This window comes from Phaethon aethereus (genome assembly GCF_964289735.1).
Source record: "Phaethon aethereus genome assembly, chromosome: 3".
Classification (NCBI taxonomy): Eukaryota; Metazoa; Chordata; class Aves; order Phaethontiformes; family Phaethontidae; genus Phaethon; species Phaethon aethereus.
Genome location: NC_138576.1, coordinates 75,508,134 through 75,530,388, shown reverse-complemented (window position 1 = coordinate 75,530,388; position 22,255 = coordinate 75,508,134). Strand labels below are relative to the sequence as shown.

General features: G+C 45.1%; 1 protein-coding gene across 2 annotated transcripts in view; it reads left to right on the top strand.

The window, feature by feature from the left end:
- Positions 1-13,537: 13,537 nt before the first annotated feature.
- The window catches only part of GRM1 (glutamate metabotropic receptor 1), a gene marked incomplete at its 5' end in the record, with an annotated part of 184,815 nt that continues 176,097 nt past the window's right edge, over positions 13,538-22,255 (top strand). The window contains one exon of one of the 2 annotated variants that reach the window (XM_081997276.1): positions 13,538-14,252. In XM_081997276.1, the coding sequence (XP_081853402.1) occupies positions 13,553-14,252 (700 nt within the window). The remainder of the gene's footprint in view (positions 14,253-22,255) is intronic. The other variant, XM_081997277.1, reaches the window with a different exon arrangement.

Sequence of the window (22,255 nt, the reverse complement as noted above, 5' to 3'; positions counted from 1 at the left end):
CAAAAAAATTGCAAAAAATATTCTCCTAGGATGCTTGTGGACCTGCAGATGTTCCTAACAGATGAAGACCCAGGTCTGCAGCACAGATGGAAAGCGATAAATGATTAAGATGTTGTAGGATATAAATAACAATACTACGATCCTGTGCATAGAGATATCAGGAAAGCAAGGAATGCTTATCTTCTGGCTTGATAAGCAACTTGTTTATGGCTTATCACAGACTGCAACAGCTCTGGCTCCTGCCCAAAGCGTAAGTGGGTGTATTTCTGTCAGGGCCCTGGGGGCACCACCAGCCCTGGCTGTCACTGCCTGCCCACCCCCTGGGGCTCTGCCCCAGGCTGCTGCACTCCCGGCTGGGGCGGTGGGACCAGCCCTGGCTGCCAGGCCCTGCCCTGACCCTCATGGGGACCCCTGGCCGCCACCAGCCCGCAGGGAGCCCTGCCACATCTGCTCCACAAGGAGAGCAGCCAACGTGCCTCTACCACAGCCCAAGGACATTTTTTTCCTTTCTCCTGTACTTGGAAAACATCATTTGCCAGGAAGTCTTCCAGAAAAGATTAACCCAGTGGGAAACACCCGCAATACCCAGTTTTAACCCAAATGCTTGGAAATGTGGCAGTACTGTGCACAGCTGCTGGTGGGGTCCGACGAAGACAGAAGGGTCAAGTGAGGTTCCTGCGCTTGCTGCTGCACCCTGGGTCAGTGCGTTGTTAATGAGCATGGTGTCAGAAGACCTGATGATAGGCATCGCTGGTAGCACAGCAAAGGCTAGGTTATTTTCAGAGAACCATCCACATGCCATTATTTATAAGTTATCCACTGAAAGTGATTTAACCTTGGATGCCGAGTTTTGTTTTGCTTTGCTAACTCTGGAAGAATTATCTGCAGCTGCTGGTGGTGGTTCAAAATTTTGCTCTGTGTTCTTAAGCCAAATAAACACCATTGTCTGAGATGGGAAAAAAGGGCTAGTGTCACAGAATCACAGAATCACAGAATCACAGAATCACTAGGTTGGAAAGGACCTTTAAGATCATCAAGTCCAACCATTAATCCAGAACCACCATGTCCCCTAAACCATGTCCTGAAGCGCCACATCCACACGTTTTTTGAACACTTCCAGGGATGGCGACTCCACCACCTCCCTGGGCAGCCTGTTCCAATGCCTGACCACCCTCTCAGTGAAGAAATTTTTCCTAATATCCAATCTAAACCTCCCCTGGCGCAACTTGAGGCCATTTCCTCTTGTCCTATCACTAGTTACTTGGGAGAAGAGACCAACACCCTCATCGCCACAACCCCCTTTCAGGTAGTTGTAGAGAGCGATAAGGTCTCCCCTCAGCCTCCTCTTCTCCAGGCTGAACAACCCCAGTTCCCTCAGCCGCTCCTCATAAGACATGTGCTCCAGACCCCTCACCAGCTTCGTTGCCCTTCTCTGGACACGCTCCAGCACCTCAGCATCCTTCTTGTAGTGAGGGGCCCAAAACTGAACACAGTATTCAAGGTGCGGCCTCACCAGTGCCGAGTACAGGGGCACAATCACTTCCCTGCTCCTGCTGGCCACACTATTCCTGATACAGGCCAGGACGCTGTCCACACCAAGCAAACCCCCACAGATTTTTGGTCCAAGCTTCTTGTGACTTGAGAGCTTTCCTAGAAGGCTCCTGCCCAGGCAGTCACATTTTCCAGTTCTGCCTGACTGGGTGCAGCTGAAATTGTTCAGGCTTGCGTTTGGTTTGCCTGATGAGAGTTTGGGGTGGTTTGACTTTTTGGTGCCATCTTTCCCAGCCAATATGTGCCTTCTACATCTGCTTCTGCAGAAGCAAGTTGGTTGCCTGAGGAGCTGAGGTGATTCTTCCCCATTCATGCCTTGCATTTCTGAGAGATTCTGGTGAAGTTAATGTTGTTTGGAGCAAGATAACTTCAATTTGAGTGATCATAAGGTATGTGTAATGTGAATAACACAAAGAACAACCTGTTCTAAAGCGACCTTTATTGTTTGTTCTCCAAATGCAGACACTTCCCTATCTCATAGACCTGAAATACTATATGCTAAACAAATAGCTTTCTCCTGAATAACCAATTTCAGATATACAATTACCATAATTATTGTAGGTATTACACGCTTCTGTCCACAGTGTAAGAACTGCATCTAGTCAAAATTATCCCATAAACTATATAAAGATGTGATACTCTCTAACAGCATTGAATGCAGATTGCCTTCAAAGAAAAGGTTTCTGAATACCTTATCTACACTATAAATTAAAAGTACCGTCAAACTGAATAACTTCTTCCTCTCACCCACATTTCATATCTCCAACCAAGACAGTTAAAATGGGCAAGGAGATAAGACAGTTTAATCTAGCCTTCCTAAAAAGTATGATTTACAACTGTGAAATGTTAAGAGGGTCTTTTCTAACAGCCCATAGAGCTCTTCCACGCTCTCATATGTACCCTGCAACCTCAAGGAGCCAATGTGAACTCTGGTCTTGCAGCATCAGGTCTTCCTTGCAGCAACAAATAGGCCATGATGCCTCTCTCCTCAGCTGTGGGGGTCTTGAACCTGGAAGTATATACACGGGTGGAAAGCATAGCTGTCATGCATGGAAAACATGTGTGGTGCTCCCTTCATAGAATAGTGGTTCCTCTCAATGTTTACTGGGTAGACCTTTTTTATTTATTTATTCATGAGGCTTTTACTGAATTAGAAATTAATAAACAAAATTAAAAATTATCTAGACAACTGAAGGTGGCCTTCTCACCACATATCCGTGAATTTCTCTCTTTACTCTCCTCCTCAAATTCTAAAAAGAAAACTGTGAGGTCACAAACTTAAAAGCTGTGTTAAATGAGAGTGGAGTGAAGCATATGTCCAAATACTCGTTGGGATTTTGTTCTATACATGTGTCATCAGTCTATTTTCTTGTAGCCACAAAATGAAAGCAAACAGGGAAGACTTTTCACACAGATCTAGGCTGAACATTCAAATATTAGGATGATTTAGAAAATAAGCTGAAAATGTTGTATGGATTACTTGAGTGGCACATGCTACATTGTCTGGTAAAGGAGAGTAAGAAGAAAGAACAACGTGCAGATTTGCTTCCTCTGTTGACAGTGGTTGGAATTTAGAGGAAAACTAAATTCAGCTAAGAAATAAGATGTTCAATTAGGCTGAGAGAACTAATAATAGATTTGAAAAAGCCAGTTTCCTGAGATTTGAACACAAGGCAAAGAAGACAAATTAAGTGCAGGTACCATTTAGAAATCAGAAACACAATAGAAATTAGGATGTTTATATGCAGCACTAACAAGTGTCTGTTGAGTTTAAATAAAGACATGGAAATCAATAGTTGTCTATTACTGTGGTGACAGTTAGCAGCTGTCAAATCAATTGAGCTGGTTTGGGGTAATTTATTGGTGACTTATGGTTTGTAGCTAAAGAAAAACAAAACCAAAACCAGCATATGCTATAAAAAAAAGCACATGCTATAGTTATCAAGAAAATGCCCTCTAGAATAAAAATAAAAGGCTATGCCATGAAATTAATGTGTGCTTACACAACAGGCTTGTACAGATAATTTGGAAACCACGAGGATGCTTTGTTTTAAACTCCTTATCGTGAAAATGCGCATATTCTCTAAACAATACAACTAACGGCTATTCAGAAATTTTCCCTAAGTTCTCTTATTTTAGTGAAGCAATTGTTGATTTCCTATGCGCTTTATTTACAGTATGACAACACAGCACCTCAGACATGTATTCTTCGTGTCCCTTCATCCCTTGCTTGCTAATCCAGTTTCAAGAATCACCTTGTGAGTTACAATTAACAATTCATACAGGCCATTCACTCACGAGGGGATTAGTGGTTCCATGAAGACCCCACTTTCCTACCCAACTCTAGTAACCAGGCACCTATAATCAGTCTGCCTAATGATCACTCCATCCTCCACCTCTGAAAATTACCTCTCTTGGGTACCCAGTTGTACCTCCCCAGTTCTGCGGCTGGCCCAGAGCTGTGCTGACTGGGCACCTGGTTGCCACTGCTGGTTATTTCATCTGTGTGGGTATTTATGTAGGTCTACTTTTTCTAGTCAACTACTGACCTTCAAAAACCTGAACAAATGTATTTATCTTCAAGACTTTTTCAAATTTCAGTGATTTTTTTCCCCCAGTTGCAGACTGAATACTTTTCAGTATTTTGTCGGGGGAGAGGGGGCTGTGGAGGCAGTAGGCACAGTAAACACACTGTCTTTATTTCCTTTCACAACCTAGATAAAAGTGTTTTTTAATTAAGAACATGTGAGGTTCTTCTCTTTGGGTTTTGTTCACTGCTTCTGGACTGCCTTTTTGATAATTTTCAGTTCAACCCCATGGCTACAGATAGTAAGCAAGATTTTTTTAAAGAAACTAATAGTTTTATGTGCATCCTTTTTCTTAATGTCCAATTCAAAGCATATGAGAGGGTGTGGTATTTCAGAACATTGTTATTAGATTGTTTGTAGAAAATCAGGATCTGTAACTATGTTTTGCTCAGCAAGAGCCAAAAAATTTATAATAACATATAAGGAAGATAAGCAGGAGAGCAAACATCCAAGTATGATGTTTGAAGTTCTGTTACCTAATGCATGAACCAAAGGTGAGCCATTAATCATAAGTGGACTGGAGATACAAATGAAGTATTGCCCAGTTAGAGAATGGATAGCAAAAGACAAATAGCTGATGGACATGCGAGATAGAAAGCATTTGAATATACTTACTGAGGACCAGCATGTCCACAGTCAATGAATTCAAGCCATTTCATCACCTATGGTAGTGTTATGCTTGATGTTTGTTTTCCTGCTGTAATAAAGGCAATTTTTGTGATAAATCCAGTGTTAATTCAAGTAGAGTTGCATATCTGGACGAGAATAAGAAAGTCTGATTCTGGAGGAACTGGGATTTGAAACACCCTAAGGACCAGCCAGTTACAGCTAGTGGCTGAGGAGCCAAGCACCCCAGGTGAGGATCAAGATCTTGGCATCCCTGAAATGGCAGTGGGCCAGTGAGACAGTGCAACCACTTCACCGGCAGGAAATCACAGAGAAAAAGCAATTAACGTGTCACCAAACCCACAGCAGCATACTGTCAGGGAAGTGAGAGGAAAGAGAGCTATAACGACGATTCTAATAGATCCTGAAGTAATGAAATGCTTCCAGAAATGCTTTGCCTGGATAGGAAGTCAAAATGATAAAGTCTGTGTGCAAATTCTGTTATCAAGGCAATTCCTCATGAGGACTATAACTAAAAGAAGTGCTTAAGAGAGACATACGTACTCTGATATTGTTCTTGTTTTTATTACAGTACAGAAGATGTCAGAACATGTGTAAACACTTGGTGAGAACTATTTTTTTAAATGCTCTGAACTAGCCTCTCATTTTGTAGGTGTGGTGCTTTTGTGTATCAAGTTTTTGAACAAATGCATCAAGCCATTTGCAAATAGTTGGAGGAGCAAAGTTTTTATGCCATATCCTCATGCCATTTCTGAGTATCAGATGCTTGTTCTGTATGTCTTGCTTTAAGTAATAGCTATGTATTAAAAATAAGTACAGCGTTACCTAGTATTTTATGTCATTTTTCCTTGAATGAATGGTTGGGTTCAGACCAAAGCATGAAAAGTGTGTAAACTGCACAGATATAAATATGTAAGCAGTATAATAAAAATACGTATCTGCTCCCTTTTCCTTTTTCAGTGTGGAGTATTTTTCTACGCCTGTTTACAGGAGGCAGAGCAATCCCCATATCTCTTTGTCTCTCATTCAGCCTAATATGAACCTAGTCCAGGTTTCCTTCGGTCTATGCACCCATTTGCTCACTTTGCTCACTCCATAGTGCTTATACACTATATAATCCAGGCAAGACCAATGCAATCTGAAAGGGGGCAAAGCCATGGCACCGCAGCCCCTTTGAATTCACTCATGCACATCTCTGCAGCTCAACATATCTCAAACCACAAATACACTTTGAGATGTTTCTTTTCTTCTGAACTCCTTTAAAACCTGCAACTTCCATTATTTTACTAACTACACAATGATGGGCTATTATGTCACATTACCTACATTTAGAAAGATAATAAAAATAATGATTGTGAAACTAGAACAAGAGACCTGCAGTTCCCCTAGCTGACACCTCTGAGTTCTTTTACACCCATGTATAGTGAGAGCAAAGTGAATAAAAGCCAACCAGTCTGCTGGCGGTGATTTTAAGGCATCCTTTTCATCCATCCTGAACACATGTAAATGCATAAAGAAGGTGCAGGGTAGAAAATGAGATCATTTCAGTTAAAGGTCACCGTAAAATCCTACTAATCTTTGAGGTATTCCACTCTCCCATTCTTTATTTGCTATTGCAGATTTCAAAATCAGGTATTTATGGAAGCTGATAAAGTGTCTTGTATATAGTGTTACATAAACAGCAGTAGACTGTAAATGGGAAAAGTACAGTTCTCGGGTATTCAGCATAAGTTAAACTTTTGATCCATTAATTTGGGATTTTTTTTGAGCACTGGAAAGGTTCTTTAAAATGTGTCAGGTATTTGTTACATGTGGTTTGATTGCTAAACTGATACTCATAAAACCTCCATTGATTCTTTAGTCATCTGTAAAATATTCCCATTTTGGAAAGACTGCTAGCCTTTTCTGTCTCCAGCATTTGTGATTTTTGATACAACTTTTTTTTCTTCTTTTTGTTTTACAAAATATCTAGAAGGGGAATATGTGGTGAAATGAAGGATACAAATGACGGCCAGTAAATACAGAGCTGTTTTCTTCAGTGCTAACGGTAGTCATTGGGGACATTTCAGAAATGACTAGGTACTTGCAGGCTTCCCTCTGAACAGTGCAGAGATGTGTCGTTTCATAATACAGTCTGAGCATAGCCTTTCCATCTTCACGAGTTACTTGTTCCTATTGAACTGAAATTTGCAGCGTAAGGGATTACTGACCCACAGCTCCAGCCTGAAAGCTGAGACGGCAGGAGGGAGCAGGAATACCTTTCCCTCATCTGCACGGCCAGGACTTCCTTTCCATATTGTAGCTGTTCCCAGTTTTCTGTGCTACCAGACTGGATTCCTGCAAATGAGTTTACACAGAGCTGTCCTTGAAAATCACAAGAAAATTCTGGCTAACAGGTGCTTTAGCTGCCGTATTTCCCACAGAGTACCACATCTTTCACCATGGGGTGCAGTGACTTCTGGTGAAATTCCTTGTCCTGCTTGTTAGTTACAATCTAATTAAGTAGACCTATCTAGTTAATCTGTATTAAATCCCATATATCCAAGATACTGTCTCTCCCTCCACACTTACATAAGCCTCTGTCCGGCAAGTTCAGCCAGAGTGCTTCAGACTGACATTTGCAAAATAAATTAGAAGTATGTGGATTTTAAATGGAGACTCTGAAGCTCAGAATTGATGGGCGTTTGACTTCAAAATGCACTTTTCTCTTTGGCCTCATGCAGCGTAAGCTTGTTGGTATGCAAGTCCCAGCACAGATTTATCTATTTACTCAGGTTGTTTCTTAGGAGTTGATTTCAGGGAAATCAGGGGATTTCAGGGCAAGAGAGTTTTATCAAAATTAATCGAGCTGGATGGAATTGGTGTGTGTAAGAGCGTGTTGTAAACATTGTGCAGCATTTTGGCCTAGAGGGCACCCTAAGTACATTTTTGCAGTTAAGAAATAAATATATACAGGAATGGTTTGAAACATTATCCAGGACCAAATAGTCACAATGTTTAGCAAAGGAGACATTCAGCTGACTTCTCGTTCACTCTTTGAGAGTGTCTCCATGGCCATCAGAGCACCAGAGTTCATCACTGGGTTTCACAAGAGCAGGTGCCCGGGAAATCTCCACGCTTTGAGACATGTACCCTTTCTGCAGTGAAGGGAAACGAGGTGCTTTTGGCTGTCATGTGTCATTGCTTGGACAGCACGGGTTTGTGGCAAAGAAACCATTTGTGAGATGAGTTTCCCTTGAGGAGGGGCCAGGCCCTTTCTTTTCTGGAGCATACTCTTCCAGTCGCTCTCCTTAACAGTCGGCACAAAGCACTTTGGCTGAGAGTTTTTAAATATGCTGTTATAAAGGCAATCAGTTACTTTTTCTAAAATGTAGAAAGGGTTAATCTTAGCTTATTAACAGCTCTGCTAGCCAGAGATGGAAACTGCTGAACATCTGGATACATCTAGTCTATTCGTCACCTCATGGAGTCTGTAATCCTTAGAGAGTGTCAAAAATTTACAAGACGTGCCCGAATGCTGAATTTTGCATTGAGTTGGATCTTGCACTTATTTGAAAGACATTTGAAATCATAACCAGGCAGACACTTCCCTCCTGACTAAATCTCTGAGGAGGAATTTTGGTTATTTTAAAAGGATGGGAAATCTCCTAAGCCTGTAAAATATGCTCAAGATTCTGTGACTTGAGACAGGAGACGAGAGGGTGTTTGATGACCACCAATGGAAGCTTTCAAATTTCTGGGAATCCTTGGTGTCAAGGGGTGTCTATGACTGTCAGAAAAAAAGAGCAGAGGAGAGTAACCCCATATCATCGTAGGTTTGTGTTGAAGCTAGTGCTAGTTTTGAAGTATCGTAGAAGTGAGGCCTAAATTTCATGGGTTAATCCTATTTAATTTTAATGGATCTACTAGTACAAGGAACAGCTGAGCAATCAGACCTTTACAAAGCTCTGTATATACTGACATCGATCCATTAATGTTCATTTCCTAGCAGTTGCAGCAAGTAAGTATAAGTAATCAAAACTGTTAAAAATGCTGTTGCTGTGTTTCTTAACAGTGTAGGGTTACTTATGAGCTTAAATATAAGAAAGAGGGTGAAAACAATGTTGTAGCTGGCACATGTTTTAAATGAAACCTTTGAGGAATGTTTGCTTTGCTGAGAGAAAAAGAGAAAATATATTGAATATATTAGGAAGATTAAAATCCCTGTTTTGACTGAATGAGCCTGCTAGATGATGAGATGACTCTAAATCCTTGTTCTTGAGCAATCAATTCAGTATCTACTGTGGAGGGCTACCTATGCATGTTTTGCATGCACACTGTTTATATATAGTAGGTGGCTTTTGTAAATCATGAAAAGAAAGCATCTGAGTGAGCGGAATAGAAATAGACAATTTATCAAATAGCTGGTATACGTTTTAACTGACTTCAGACAGGAACACATAAGCTTGCTGCTTGTTTCCAAGGCAGACTAAAATTGCATAATTTAGTGGCATAATAGTGGCATTGATCCTTGCAGAATAGCTTTAAATCTCCTCAATAATATAGCAGGAGAGCCTGCACAACTAGACAGTCAATCTGACTTTTCTCTCTTGGTAGGAAGTAGAGGAGGGAGGGGCTGTGTTTGCAAAACCAAAAGTGGGGTCTCAGCAAACCAGATTTCCAACCTTCCATCTTTGCTGCTGCTAACTACCCCCTTTTCAAACCGTTTTCTACAATACACTGGCCTTCTTCATTACAGCTGATCAGAAATTTTCCAATAGAAAATTTTCAGTTGAAAGAGGTAATTTTGATGAAATAGAAACATTAATAGGAGTATGCCTGTTGCAGAAAAAAAAATTTAAAAAAGCTTTTGAAGAAAGACTGTAACAGAACTTCCATGTTAAGTTGATGATTGATTTCATCTGAAGTAAAAATAATGATACACTGTGCTACACTGTATAAAATGTTTAAAAGGAAAACAGAACAAAACACTTCTGATGCTATCAAAATAGAATATTTAAATCAAACTCCAAGTGATTTTTAAATTGTGTTACATGGCAGACTGAAAATTGTTCACTTTTCCTCCATTTCAAGAAGGAAAAATATTCAACATCAGGTAATTTTCCATGGAAAGCAAATACTGCTTACAAGCCAGCTCCAGCGCCTGCTCCATTCTTGCCCTGATCACCTGCTTCTCTGGTGGCAGCTCATAACTCTGCAAAAAATGCAGTCCCGAGTCGTGCCCCAAGGATGGTTACCAGATGATAGAGGTACCTTATGTCAAGGAATTTGGGAAGGCGGTAGCGCTGGGGGCATGGGCTGCTTCTGAGGGGAGAAGTGTTAGATCTGTGAGCCAGGGCGGGATCAGGGTGTGTAGGAGGCAGGGGCAGAAGGCAGTGGCGTGACTCTGGCCTCTCTGGGGGGACAAAGACAGCAGGCCACATGGTGCTGCTTCCCCATGGGGGAAGCCTTTGTTTCCCCATGACCACTGGGGAAGATCGAAGCCCCTGCAGTCCCAGTGCCCTCTTGCCCTGGCCTTTTCTAAAGCCCCCTGACAGCCCAGGTGTCTTGTCACGTGCCCCAGACATCTGCCAGTTCCCTCCTACTCCCACCTGCTGCTGCAGGGAATGGAGAGGCAGCAGCTGAGACCGTGGCTGGGCATCAGGGCCTGGTGACCTGCTCTCCAGTCTCAGCAAAACTCAGACCATCACAGCGGGGAGAACAGCTCTGGGCGACAACTGTGCATGAGCCTCAGCAGAAAGACCTGCTGTCTTTGCGAGTGCCAGGTTGGAGGGGTTGAAGGCTACAGGGTCTTAAATGTTGGGAGGAACCAATGGGAGCATTTGCTAACTCTTCCCCTGCCAGAGTCCGCGGAGCAAACCTTTTACTTAACCATTGTGATCATTTGCTGGCATTTGCTGGCATGTTGCAGGTTCATTGTGTCAAGGGCAGAGACTAAAGTGTAGATGAAGGAGAATTTGTTCCCCCTTCATGTGCACATCTGGATGCCTCTCCAGGCCTGGTCCTGTCAGAGCTGCCCTAGGCTGGCTCCGTGGCACCCTGGGGGAGCTTCATGCCCAGAGGCAGCGGACAGGCAGCCCCTCTGCCCCTGGCTCCCTCTCTGGGAAACGTGACCCGCAGGGAAAACAGGCACTGGCAAAACCCTCGGCTGGGTCTTCTCTAATGACCATGCCTCGTGGACAAACACACAACGCAGGCGAAGAACTAGCTGTGCGACAGTGAAAAAAGTGCAAATATTGACACAGGGAGAAGACGCCCCTGAGGCAGCATTCACTGCAAACCCTTCTCTGAATGAGCAATAGTTAAATGTTTGTCCTTGCCTCTTTCTTTCAAAAGTAGGGCAAATATCTATAGAGTTCCCAGCAGGGAGGTAATCTAACTTTAACTTTCATACAGTCAAGTAAAACACCCGAGACCTGTGTTAGGGATGCAAGCAGGTCGTCTGAATTACAATTATTCAATCTGGTATTATTTTAATCTGACATGTCTCTCACGTGCTTCATTTAGATTCATCTTGACCTGAAAACTGTAATCTCAATGCCTTTATCCTTACAGGTGTTTTATCTTGTTGCAGCATTTTTTAAAAAATATAAATATTTATTTTAATAGCAAAACCGTGCCCGTGAGGCAGATGGGCACATTTCACTCTCTCGGCTCTCCCGAGTGTGGTCTGGGTCCCGCTTCGAGCAGTCTCTTGCTTTGGCTCTCGCTCTTGCTAGTTGTGGCAAGAAGATAATGAATTGAGAGCCGCGGGAGGTGAGAGCAAACACCTCCCCTGCAGCCGCAGCGTGCTCCGGGTGATGCTTCTTTGGTCGCTTACAAGACAATAGCCGAAGAAATGAAGGAGGGGGAGAAAATGACTGATCCTTCTGTATGAGAGAATGGATGAGCCCGGGATGACCTGTTTTTTTCCTTGCGGTGGAGCGGTGCTGAAGACAGAGGGCACCAGCGCCCAGCCCGCAGCCCTCGCCCCGCCGCCAGCGCGCCAGCTCGGGGCGGCCGGGGAGCCGCCAGCGCCGGCTCCGAGCGGTCGGGAAGCCACTGCCTCGCCCGGACAGGTACGTCTCGGGGGGAACCCTCCAAACAGGCCGCGGGGCTCCGCTGTAGGGCGGCCTGCGGGGCAGGCGGGACAGGCAAAAGGCACTCCGGAGACGGGGCTCTGGGTGCTGCCTGGGGGAGCCTGCTTGAGGCGGCTGTGCCTGCGTGCCGGTGTGGACACACGGGCGGGACGGCGGCTCTCCCCGGAGCATCGCCTCCCCCGGGACCGACTGCAGCCCTTCGCGCCGCCCGGCAGGCAGCCCCGCGGTGGCCCCGGCACCACTGCCCGCCGCCGGGGAGGGACGGGGAAGCGGCGGCCGGGCTCCGTGCCGCGGGGCGTGCGTGTGTGCGAGTGCCTGTGTGCGTGCGGGGCGACCGCGGCAGCAGCGCCGGGGGCGGAGAGGGCAGAAGTTTGGGGGAAGGCGCTCGGCGGTGCCGGGGCTGGAGCAGCGGGACGCTGGGGCACCGGGGCAGCGGGACAGCGGGACAGCAGGGTACCGGGACGGCGGGGCGGGCGGGCAGCGGGGCCGGGCCGGGCGGCAGCGGTCCAGCCGGCGGCCCCGGCTGCCGGGCGCTGTCCGTGGTGCTGACGGCGCCGCCGCGCAACAGGGGCCCGGCGCGGCCGCGCTCCCGGCTCCCGCCTCCCGGCTCCCGCCTCCCGGCTCCCGGCTCCCAGCTCCTGCCTCCCGGCTCCCGGCTCCTGCCTCCCGGTTCCCGACTGCCGGCCGGCGGCGGCCGCGCCGCCCGCCCCGCGCCGCCCCGGCGCTGCAAGGCTGCGAGGGCAGCCACGGGGCCCGCCGCCGCTCCCCGCCCGCTGCCTGTGTGCGCGGCAGGCGTGCCGGTAAAGCAGCGCAGCAGGACTTTGCCCGCGGTTGCCGTAGTAACTAGCATGTATTCTTCTCCCCCTTCCCCCCGCTTGCATATGTGTGTGTCCCCGGCTGAATTACAGTTTTGCCCCCTGCACACGGAAAATTTAATCTAAACTCTAAATTGGTTCCTTTCTCCCTCCCTTCGCTGACCTTTAAATGACATTCCCGTCGGTGGCAGGGCAGATCGCTCGCTCTCTCTTTGCACCCCTTCCTGTGCTGGGAAAGGAGATTCCTGAGCGGGGAAAGACGCCTTCGGGTCGTCAGAACGCGAGAGGACACTTATCACCCCGCCTGCAGGGCCGGAGCCGCTGCTTCCGGGCTGGGCCGCTGCTCCCAGGAGCTAGCTACCTCCCGAAACTTCCCAAACTTCCCGGGGGCGGAGGGGAGGGTGTGGGCGGCTGAAGGTGCGGGAAACAGCCGCCTTGGCTTGAAAAGTGGACACGCAAAGGATCGTTATAAACTTAACATATGCCAGTATGCGTGATCGTATGTCAAGGCAAATAAAGACACATTTTAATCCCCTTGTAACTTCTTTTCGAGAGCCTTTACCGAAGTAAATCGACCTGGGCGTTTGCGAAAGCTGCAACCCCTTCGAACCGTGCCGGGGTTGCTTTATCGAGCTGTGGTTTGACATCGATTTCCCGATCAGCGTGTTTTATCCCCTATTTCTATGCCACCAGGTTAAAAGTCACTAGGATGACGGCTGCCTTGGCACCTTCGCGAGCTGTGCTGTGAGACTTCGCTGTAATGCTATTTGGAGCGTCTTGGGCGCTGGCGGGGGGGGTGCGGATGCCATTTCCTACATGTCCTTAAACCATGTGCAGGCAAGAGGAACCCATGAAGTTGGTGACCTGGGTCTGGATGACATCGTGCAACAAAATGATTGGCGTGCTGCTGGTCTTTTTCCCTGCGCTGCTCTTGGAGATGGACGTGCTGCCCAGGGGCGCCGGGCGGAAGGTGCTTCTCTCCGCAGCCTCCTCGCAGCGCTCGGTGGCTCGGATGGACGGGGATGTCATCATCGGGGCCCTCTTCTCTGTCCATCACCAGCCGCCGGCGGAGAAGGTGCCCGAGAGGAAGTGCGGGGAAATCCGGGAGCAATACGGCATCCAGAGGGTCGAAGCCATGTTTCACACTCTGGATAAAATTAACGCCGACCCGGTCCTGCTCCCTAACATCACCCTGGGCAGCGAGATCCGAGACTCCTGCTGGCACTCCTCGGTGGCCCTGGAGCAGAGCATCGAGTTCATACGGGACTCCCTCATCTCCATCCGGGACGACAGGGACGGAGGCACCCGGTGCGTTTCCGACTCGCAGCCCCAGCCCCAGACCAGAGTGAAAAAGCCCATCGCGGGGGTCATCGGCCCCGGCTCCAGCTCAGTGGCTATCCAAGTCCAAAATCTGCTCCAGCTCTTCGACATCCCCCAGATCGCTTACTCCGCCACCAGCATCGACCTGAGCGACAAAACGCTATACAAGTACTTCCTCAGGGTGGTCCCCTCCGACACGCTGCAAGCCAGGGCCATGCTCGACATCGTCAAGCGCTACAACTGGACCTACGTCTCCGCCGTCCACACGGAAGGTGGGTATGGGGCACCCCACCGTCTCCCCCGGGAGCCCCCGGCCGCCCCCGCCCTGGTTGCGCGCTCCGCGGGGGGCTCCGCCGGGACCGGCTGGCGCCCCGGGTGCGCCGGCTTCTCCCCGAGAGAGCGCCGGCCGCCGAGACCCCGAGGTGAACGGGGGGAAAGTGCTGGGGGGGTGGAGGATGATGGTGATGATGATGATGGTGCCCCGGCGCGGAGGAGTATCCGCCGCCTCCCCACCACCCCGCCCCCAGAAATCGGCCGTCTCCCCGGCGGTCCTGTCCACCCGTCCTCTTTCACCCACAGGGTGGTCCGTGTATTTCTAAATATAAAAAGTTAGGAGGTGGCGAGCATCCAGCTCCGGAGCGGATAGCGGCTCTGGGCAGCGGGGAGGTTGCCCGTGGGGCCGGGGCGCAGGTCTGGCCGCACAGGCTCGCTCGCTGCCGCCACAAGACTTTTGGGCGCTTCTGCCCGAGCAAAGCGCGGAGTCACGGCTCGGCAGGGACTGCTGGATGAGCTGCCTGTGAACTCATTTTCTGGGACTGCGAACCCAGAAGAAAGCACCCTGAAAATCCCTCCGCAGTCCGGACAGCCCCTGCAGAGCCGTGTCCGGGAAAGACAGGGCGGTGGGTGACCGGTCGGCGGGTCCGGGCCCGCATGCTTTCCTGCGGCTGGAGCGGTAGTAAAAAATAGCGCTCTGTACGATCCGGTCATAGGCAACAGGTTTTATTAACTCTAAGTGCCAAAAGAAAAATATCAACAGTAAAGGAGCCTTTTTTTAAAAAGGAGACGTTGGTTGATAGCCAGTCTAGGTGGACCAACATAAATCACGGAAGTAATTGCATGGGATAGAAAGCAAACTCTTGTGATATATTATTGTGACATTCCTATAGTCCAGTTATGGCCCTCAAAATGAGATTTTTAAGTATAAAATTGCAGATCTGACCACATTATTGCTATAGTTTCACAGCTGTTCTGTTTATCTGGCTGTATCTCTTGTATGGATTTAATTTATGATTCCCTCTGGTCACGGAGCTGACTCCACACCTTTTATTCTCACTGAGATGACTAAGTACAAAGAGTTAAGAACACATATTACGATGAATAAATGAAAGAATCTTCAGGAAGAGTTGCAGATGTAACATTCAAGAGTTGCAGATGTAACATTCCAAACATTGGATTAAACTGGTCGCCTAAAACAACTGCTGCAGTTTGGGGGTGGGAGGGGAAGTAAGAGCAGGAAGCAATGACCTGACATTTGCAGTTCATTTATGCCCTGTTCGGATGAGAAAACGAACTGCTAGCAAGAGCTGGACGTGAGCTATTAAGATTCTCTATTGCTGACAGATACGATTAGATCTTGTGACAGCCCAGGGTGAAAAATAAACACGGAAGGGGTAAATTCTTTGTTGATGTAAATCGCCATCTCTCCCTTCAATGCTCTTCGGGGAGCTATGCTAACTCACAGTGCCTGAGGAGCTGCCTGGAGAGACCTGCTCCCTCCCTCCCTCTGTGGATGTAACTCTCGTTAACATTAGTAGCACCTACCTCGTTCGGAAAAGACAGATGATGAAGGTTGTTTGTTCATCCGTTTTTAAAAGATCAGTATAAGTAGTACTTTCAGTCATTCCTTGTAAGAAATTGTAACGAAATGTCTATTTTTATGAATATGTTACTGACTGGTGAAAAATGCTTGTTGCAAGATATTTTTATAGACTTTAAAGTGATACTTTTGAAAATAGTGGATCGGTTCTACCCCCACAGGGCAACAGTTTCCTCTTACAAATCCTCACAAGGATTTTGCAGATTATGAAGCTCAAAATTAATATATGCTTTTTAAAAAAAAATATTATTGCTCTGTATCTGCCATACCTATATTGTTAGATTCAAGTTACAAATTCCACTGGAAATATGTAACAAGCTTCAACTTCTGTGTTCCTTTCCAGAAGGACAAGCTATTAACCCCATCCCAATTGCTGTTGGGTGGATTCCAAAGACCTTTCTTTTCCTTCTACTTAAAGTGAAATTAGTACTCGTGAAAATTGGTGTAAATTGTTACATTTCTGTTGTTTCAAATCCCATGTATTCACTGTGAGAGATCTGCTTGCTGGTGTGTTAAAGGTGGGATCATTCTTCGCAGACACCACAAAGCCACTCTGCATAATAGTCAGCATGAACAGGAGCTTCTCCATCCGTGCTATGTTTGGAAATATGGGGATAAGATGTAGTAAGAAACATTCCTCCTCCACACTTACTCATAGGCCTCTATGCTGTCTTTATGGTGGGCTTGCAAAATGTGCTGGGAGGAATTCTAGGGTATCATGGGTTGGAGAATCACTGCAGTGGGGACTGTGAGAAACGGGCATGTTTCTAGGAAATGCGCAGGTTGACACTGTGAAGAAGTTAACCGTTTCACCTGCCGAGTACTCCAGATCCAGTCTGGTCAACTCCTGAAAGCAGAAAAGCTGCTTAGTTCCCACCCGACTCCTCATCCTCATGGGGACAGACAATCCTCAGCTCTTGTAGCCACCCAACCACAAGGGGATGCAATGAGACCGGCGAGCTGGCCGACACCTGTACCAGCTAGCCCTGCTCCTCAGTCTACACTGGCCCAGGGCAGGGTCACAGGAAGAGCCCAGAGGTGATGAGCCCTTTCTCAGACAGTCTGAACCATCCAGCTCCTCTCTTTACCCTTCCTCTACTCCTATACTCTAGCTGGAGTTACTTGAATGCCCAAGACAATACCAGCCTACACAGTTATACCTTTAATGAAGATCAGAAATAAATACCACACAATTAGGTGCTCGCCTTTCTTAACATGAAGCCTACACATGCTGTGAGAATGAAGATAATAAAGTCACCCAATCTGTAGTGTGGTGTCTTTAAGTAGTTCCCAATAGCCTACTTTGCATTTGACATGAAAGTTTATTCTTCATGTGTTAATATAATAATTAGTGTTAATTAGTGGTGATGACATTTTACTATATACAATCTCTACACACTAGTACATGAAGTTGCGTGGAGGCATGCCATACTTGTTTTGGGGTGGGTTTTTTTTTGCATGGTAATTTATTAAGATGCATAAATGTTGCACTTGGGTAGAAACTTCTCTGTTAGTGAATAAAATCTATTTTCAAAGGCCCACATAGTGCATTGCTCCTTTTAGATTAAAATTGGCACATAAAGCTCCAAATTCAAGAACAAAGAAAGGTGAGTTACTATGTTTGGTTATTTTATTATGTATCTCAGTTGAGCATAGCTGCACATCATGAGAGTGCATTTTTTCCAGAGTGGGCAGCAGTCATTAAACGATGTGAGGAATCTGTGCATCTGCCGGCGGAAGGCTGTGGGACTGTATAGGCATTTTCATGCTGCAAGGCATTTTCAAGGCTATTATTTTTTAAAGGATTCTTCAAAGGTAATTTGGTGTTGGAGTTCTTGGCGTGTGTACATCTCAGCTCTTAGGCTTGGAAGTAATTCTTATCTGGAAATGCACATAAGGGCATGTCTAACTCAGAGCCAAAGTTTCATATGGAAATTGAAGGCATTAAAAGCACATGTGTTAAGTTGGGCACAATCCCGAGTGGGATAAGTAACTATGCTTGCTAAGGGTTACTTTCAAAGTGAGATATTCTGGCCTTCGGTGAGATAACCTGAGAGTCAGATATTGTTCTCAACTTACCAGGCAGCCACTGGTTATTTGGTAAAACTGTGAAGAGTTACAGGGGATACTTTCTTCGTTGCCTAGAGAAGAGCCCCTGGGCTGCCCCTGGGACAAGGCAAGAGATGGTGGGCACCACATCTGCGCTGTTTTGATGCTGAAGGCATCAAAGTTAATAGGGTTGTGTCTCCAGAAAATGCAGAGCAGTTGTGAGATTGCTGTAGGTCACACCAACTTCCAAAACACACAAGATGCCTGCAAGCTGGCTAGTGACCAACACAGAGCCTCCACCAAATCCCTCACTTTTAGCTGTTCCTCTTATACACGAAGCAGGAGCGATGATCCTATAAGAAGCCTTTTTATCGCCTCATCTTCCGAATATATCACTTCTGAATAAGCAAATAGAAATGCTTAATGCCTGTGCCTGGCTTTTCATTTAAATCGTTGCATACGTGTTAGCCTTATAAAATGTACGTGAGATGTTTGATTCTGTGAAAACAAAATCTGAACATGCAGAATAGATCTATTTGAGTGCCATTTGTGATTTATGGACCACTCTTACACTTTAGTGTACAAATAACCCTTTATAAACAAAATTTCCATTCCAACAGAGTATCATGCAGACTTTGTAGAAGCAACTTTGGAAATGGAATGATTAAGTTAATTGCACCAAATTTTGATTATTTCTAGATTCATTTTACTGAGAGAACTGCGATGTTTTGGGTCTTGATCCATTTTGTCAGATTTGTATTGCCAGGCTGTTTCTTTTTCTTTTTTTTATAAGGCTTAAAATGAACTATGATGAAGCAGATGGCACAACTGTAGAGACTTTCAGATCAAAGTAGACGATGGGTAGATTATCTTCACAATGATTTTTGATAACCCGACTGCTGTGTACTTTCCATTGTAGTAACGTGCAGGAAACTCATAAGCACAGTTATATATGTTGGAAAGAGGATGGATGGGAGTGAGTCTTGCACTTCATTGCAAATTTCACAGGAAATAAGTTATTTCAGTAGAACTCACTGAAGTAGCTTTAGACGTGCTAGAAGATAATACTTCTGTTAAAAGAGAAGTGGGGCATCAAATAGCTCAAAGGAATAATTTTCATACAATTGCATTTAACTTCTCACAAGGTGTTCCTACAGCTGTTTCTAACAATGTTATATTGTTAATTCCATGGTGTCACTCAATGATCGATACCTTCTGATAAAATTATGGTCAGGCAATAGAGAACAGCAATTCCAATTCAAATGTTTGAAATTTCAGAGTTTACAAATATTTCTATAGGTACCAACAGTTACAAAAATGCTCTTAAAAGTTAACCTCATGAAGTGTTGTGAATTGTGCCTGAGATGTGTGTTCACAAATGCATATTCCAATCTATTTTTTTCTCCATTTAACTAGGTCCACTAACCATCTTCAGAGGCTTTGTGATAGGGAAAAAAGGAGAGAGATATGACCCAAGGAGGAGATAAATTAATTTGAAAACAAGTAGGGACTAGAATATTCCCTTCATTGGAGGCATTAATTTTATTTATTAGAAGGTACTGGGAGAATGATGTTGACAACGTTTTGTGGGTGACAAACACTGTAGAGATCTAGCGAAATTCCTTCTTCAAAATAGATTGCTTTGCAGTACTCCTAAATTCACAAATAATCTAGCTTTTCAACTGCACAACTGGCAGCTGCATGAGTTAAATCTACTCAGAAGACTCACCGAACTTCTGTGCCTGCATTCTCAGCAATATCGCTAGAGTTCACATTCATCAGTCAGCACCATGGGTTCATTTGTACTTTACTTCTATTTTTTTCTGCATTATGCCCTTGCTTTCAGATTTGTGTGTCCCACAATTCTTGGAAACTCCTGCAGGATTCTTGTCTCACTGAAGACTGTTTTAAAAATGTTAAATTATCTTGGCTTTCTCAAAAAGCTATGTGAAAATGCCTCTAAAATATTCCTTTGAACATATGGTTCATAATATGAAGGTGCTTGTGCCTAGGTTTCTCAGACAGAACACCAAAAGCTATGTGAAGTGAAATCATATAACCAGGAGGAGTGTCACCCACTGAGAAAGATTCTTCAGGGGTGTGATGCATCAGTGAGCTGGTAACTGTAGTGGGAGACCAGAAGCACTGCACCTGCCGCAGGCAACCCAGAAAAATACTGATCAAAGTCATTACTAACCGGTGCTCACGGGCCCATGCGAAACAAAGCGGGGATTTCGGCGTATTTTCTGGGTGGCCGGTGTGCGCAGCATAAGCCACTGTCACAGGCGGCAGTAATTAGCACCTGGGCTGTCAGTCGGAACGGGAGGGCCAGAGACTGACTGGACATAGGCTACAATCGCGTTTCACCTAAAGAAACCATCCCTTCACCTATGGGTGTCTAAGAGATGCTAAGGGATATCACCAGAGAGGGGTGGAGAGGAGTGCCATCCAAGTGGGTAACCAGCTCGGTTTTGCTGGCTAATTTTCCAGACTGGATCTTTTCCCAAACACTAATATTGCTATTATTTGCTATTATTATTATTATACTATTAATGTACGGCTTAAAGAACAATTTTTACATCTGGTTTGCCTATCAAGGCTGTTGAGAGAGGTGGCAGGAGTCTTGTGATCTTTGCAGGCTCTGTAGCCATTGCTGCCTGTTGGGCTGCGTCCCTGGTTCCTGTCCGGTACAAAGGAGTACCCACAAGTGGCTGTTCGTCGACCCTAGAGTGACATAAAGTCACTGAAGCCAACTGAGTTTACGCCAATCTTCATTCTTTACCAGTGAAGAAACACTTACAGGAGGAGGGCCATTTTTTAAAACCCTGGCCCAATTAGAATACCTCACACCGTAGACAAACGGTGTGTAAGAAGTATGCCTAAGAACGGTGTCTATATGAAGGCTCTTTGTAGTAACTGTTTTACGTGAAAAATAATCTGTCTTTGGCTGAGGAAAGGAAATAAAAATTAAAGAAGTATTAAAACCGCTGTACCGGTCCTTCAACATCAGGCTGGATATTGTAGTAAGAGCAGGGCCTGCACAGAGCATACCTTCACAGCTCCAGCATGTAGCAACTACCCAAACACTGGGGCTACCAGCCACCAATGGACCTTTCCTTTATGAATTTGTCTAATCCCTTTTTGTATCTATTTATACTTCAGTCTCAATAGTGTCATAACAATGAATTCTATCACTTAATTGTATCTTGCGTGAACAAGCGTTTCCTGTTATTTACTTAAAACTGTTCCTTGATGACTGCATTACTTTTGTACATTCATACAAAACTTCTCATCATTTGTAAATCCTGATCATTATTCTGTACTTCTAATTCCAACATGAAGTGTGGGGAACCAGTATTCAGGGTGGGGATACACCATGGTTAAACTCACTTGTGGAGTAACAATTTCAGTATTGCTCTCAGAACCTTCCTAATAAACTTCCAGTAGTCCATTACCTTTTTAGCTACCACCATGCACTGAATGGATGTTGTCAGAAAACACTTTAAAATTACCAGCAAACCTTTTTCTTAAATGGTAAAGGCTACTTCAGATGCAATTATACATGGAGTTTTCCTCATGTGCGTTACTCTTCATTTATTAACACAAAATTTATTTCCTACGCTTTGTTTCCTATCTGTTAGCCAATTATTAATCCAGGACCTTCTGTCTTATTCCATATTACCTCTGTTTCTGTCAGAGCCTTTAATAAGGGATCTCATAAAAAGTTTTCTTAAATTCCAAGTACTCTGTAGTGATTGTATCATTCACATGGTTACCCGCTCCAACAAAGAAGGCTAATAAACTTCTGAGGTATGTATTTTCTCTGCAAAAGCTATGTTGATTCTTCCCTAATACAGCATATTTATTTATTTGTGCATTAATACTGGTTTTGTTATGGTTCCTATCAATTAGCTTTGTGCAGAAATATCTTAAGCCTGCAGAAATATCATGTCTGTTGTTCACTGGATTACCCTCTATGCCTCTGTACTCTCTATAAATTCTGTTAAAAAATGAAAAATGGTATGTGAAAATATAAAATTGCTTTTTCCACTTTACTGCTTCCATCTGTTTCGGTACTAAGGCCAGTTTAACTGGTGGTAACATACCACAACAGAAATTAGCTGGTATTGGCAATTTGTTAAAGTTCATCTTATGGATTTGTTCTAAAATACGTTCTGTTCACACTCTGAGACAACAGTTCAGGTTTATCCTACATAAGGAATGACCTTTGTCATTGATGGAGAACCATCCTATCTGCCTTCGCAGGCAGTGCAGACTGAGAGAATGAATTTAACTTTTCTGTTGGTTTTATCTTCCCTGCGTGGTCTTTTTATATAACTGGTTATCACT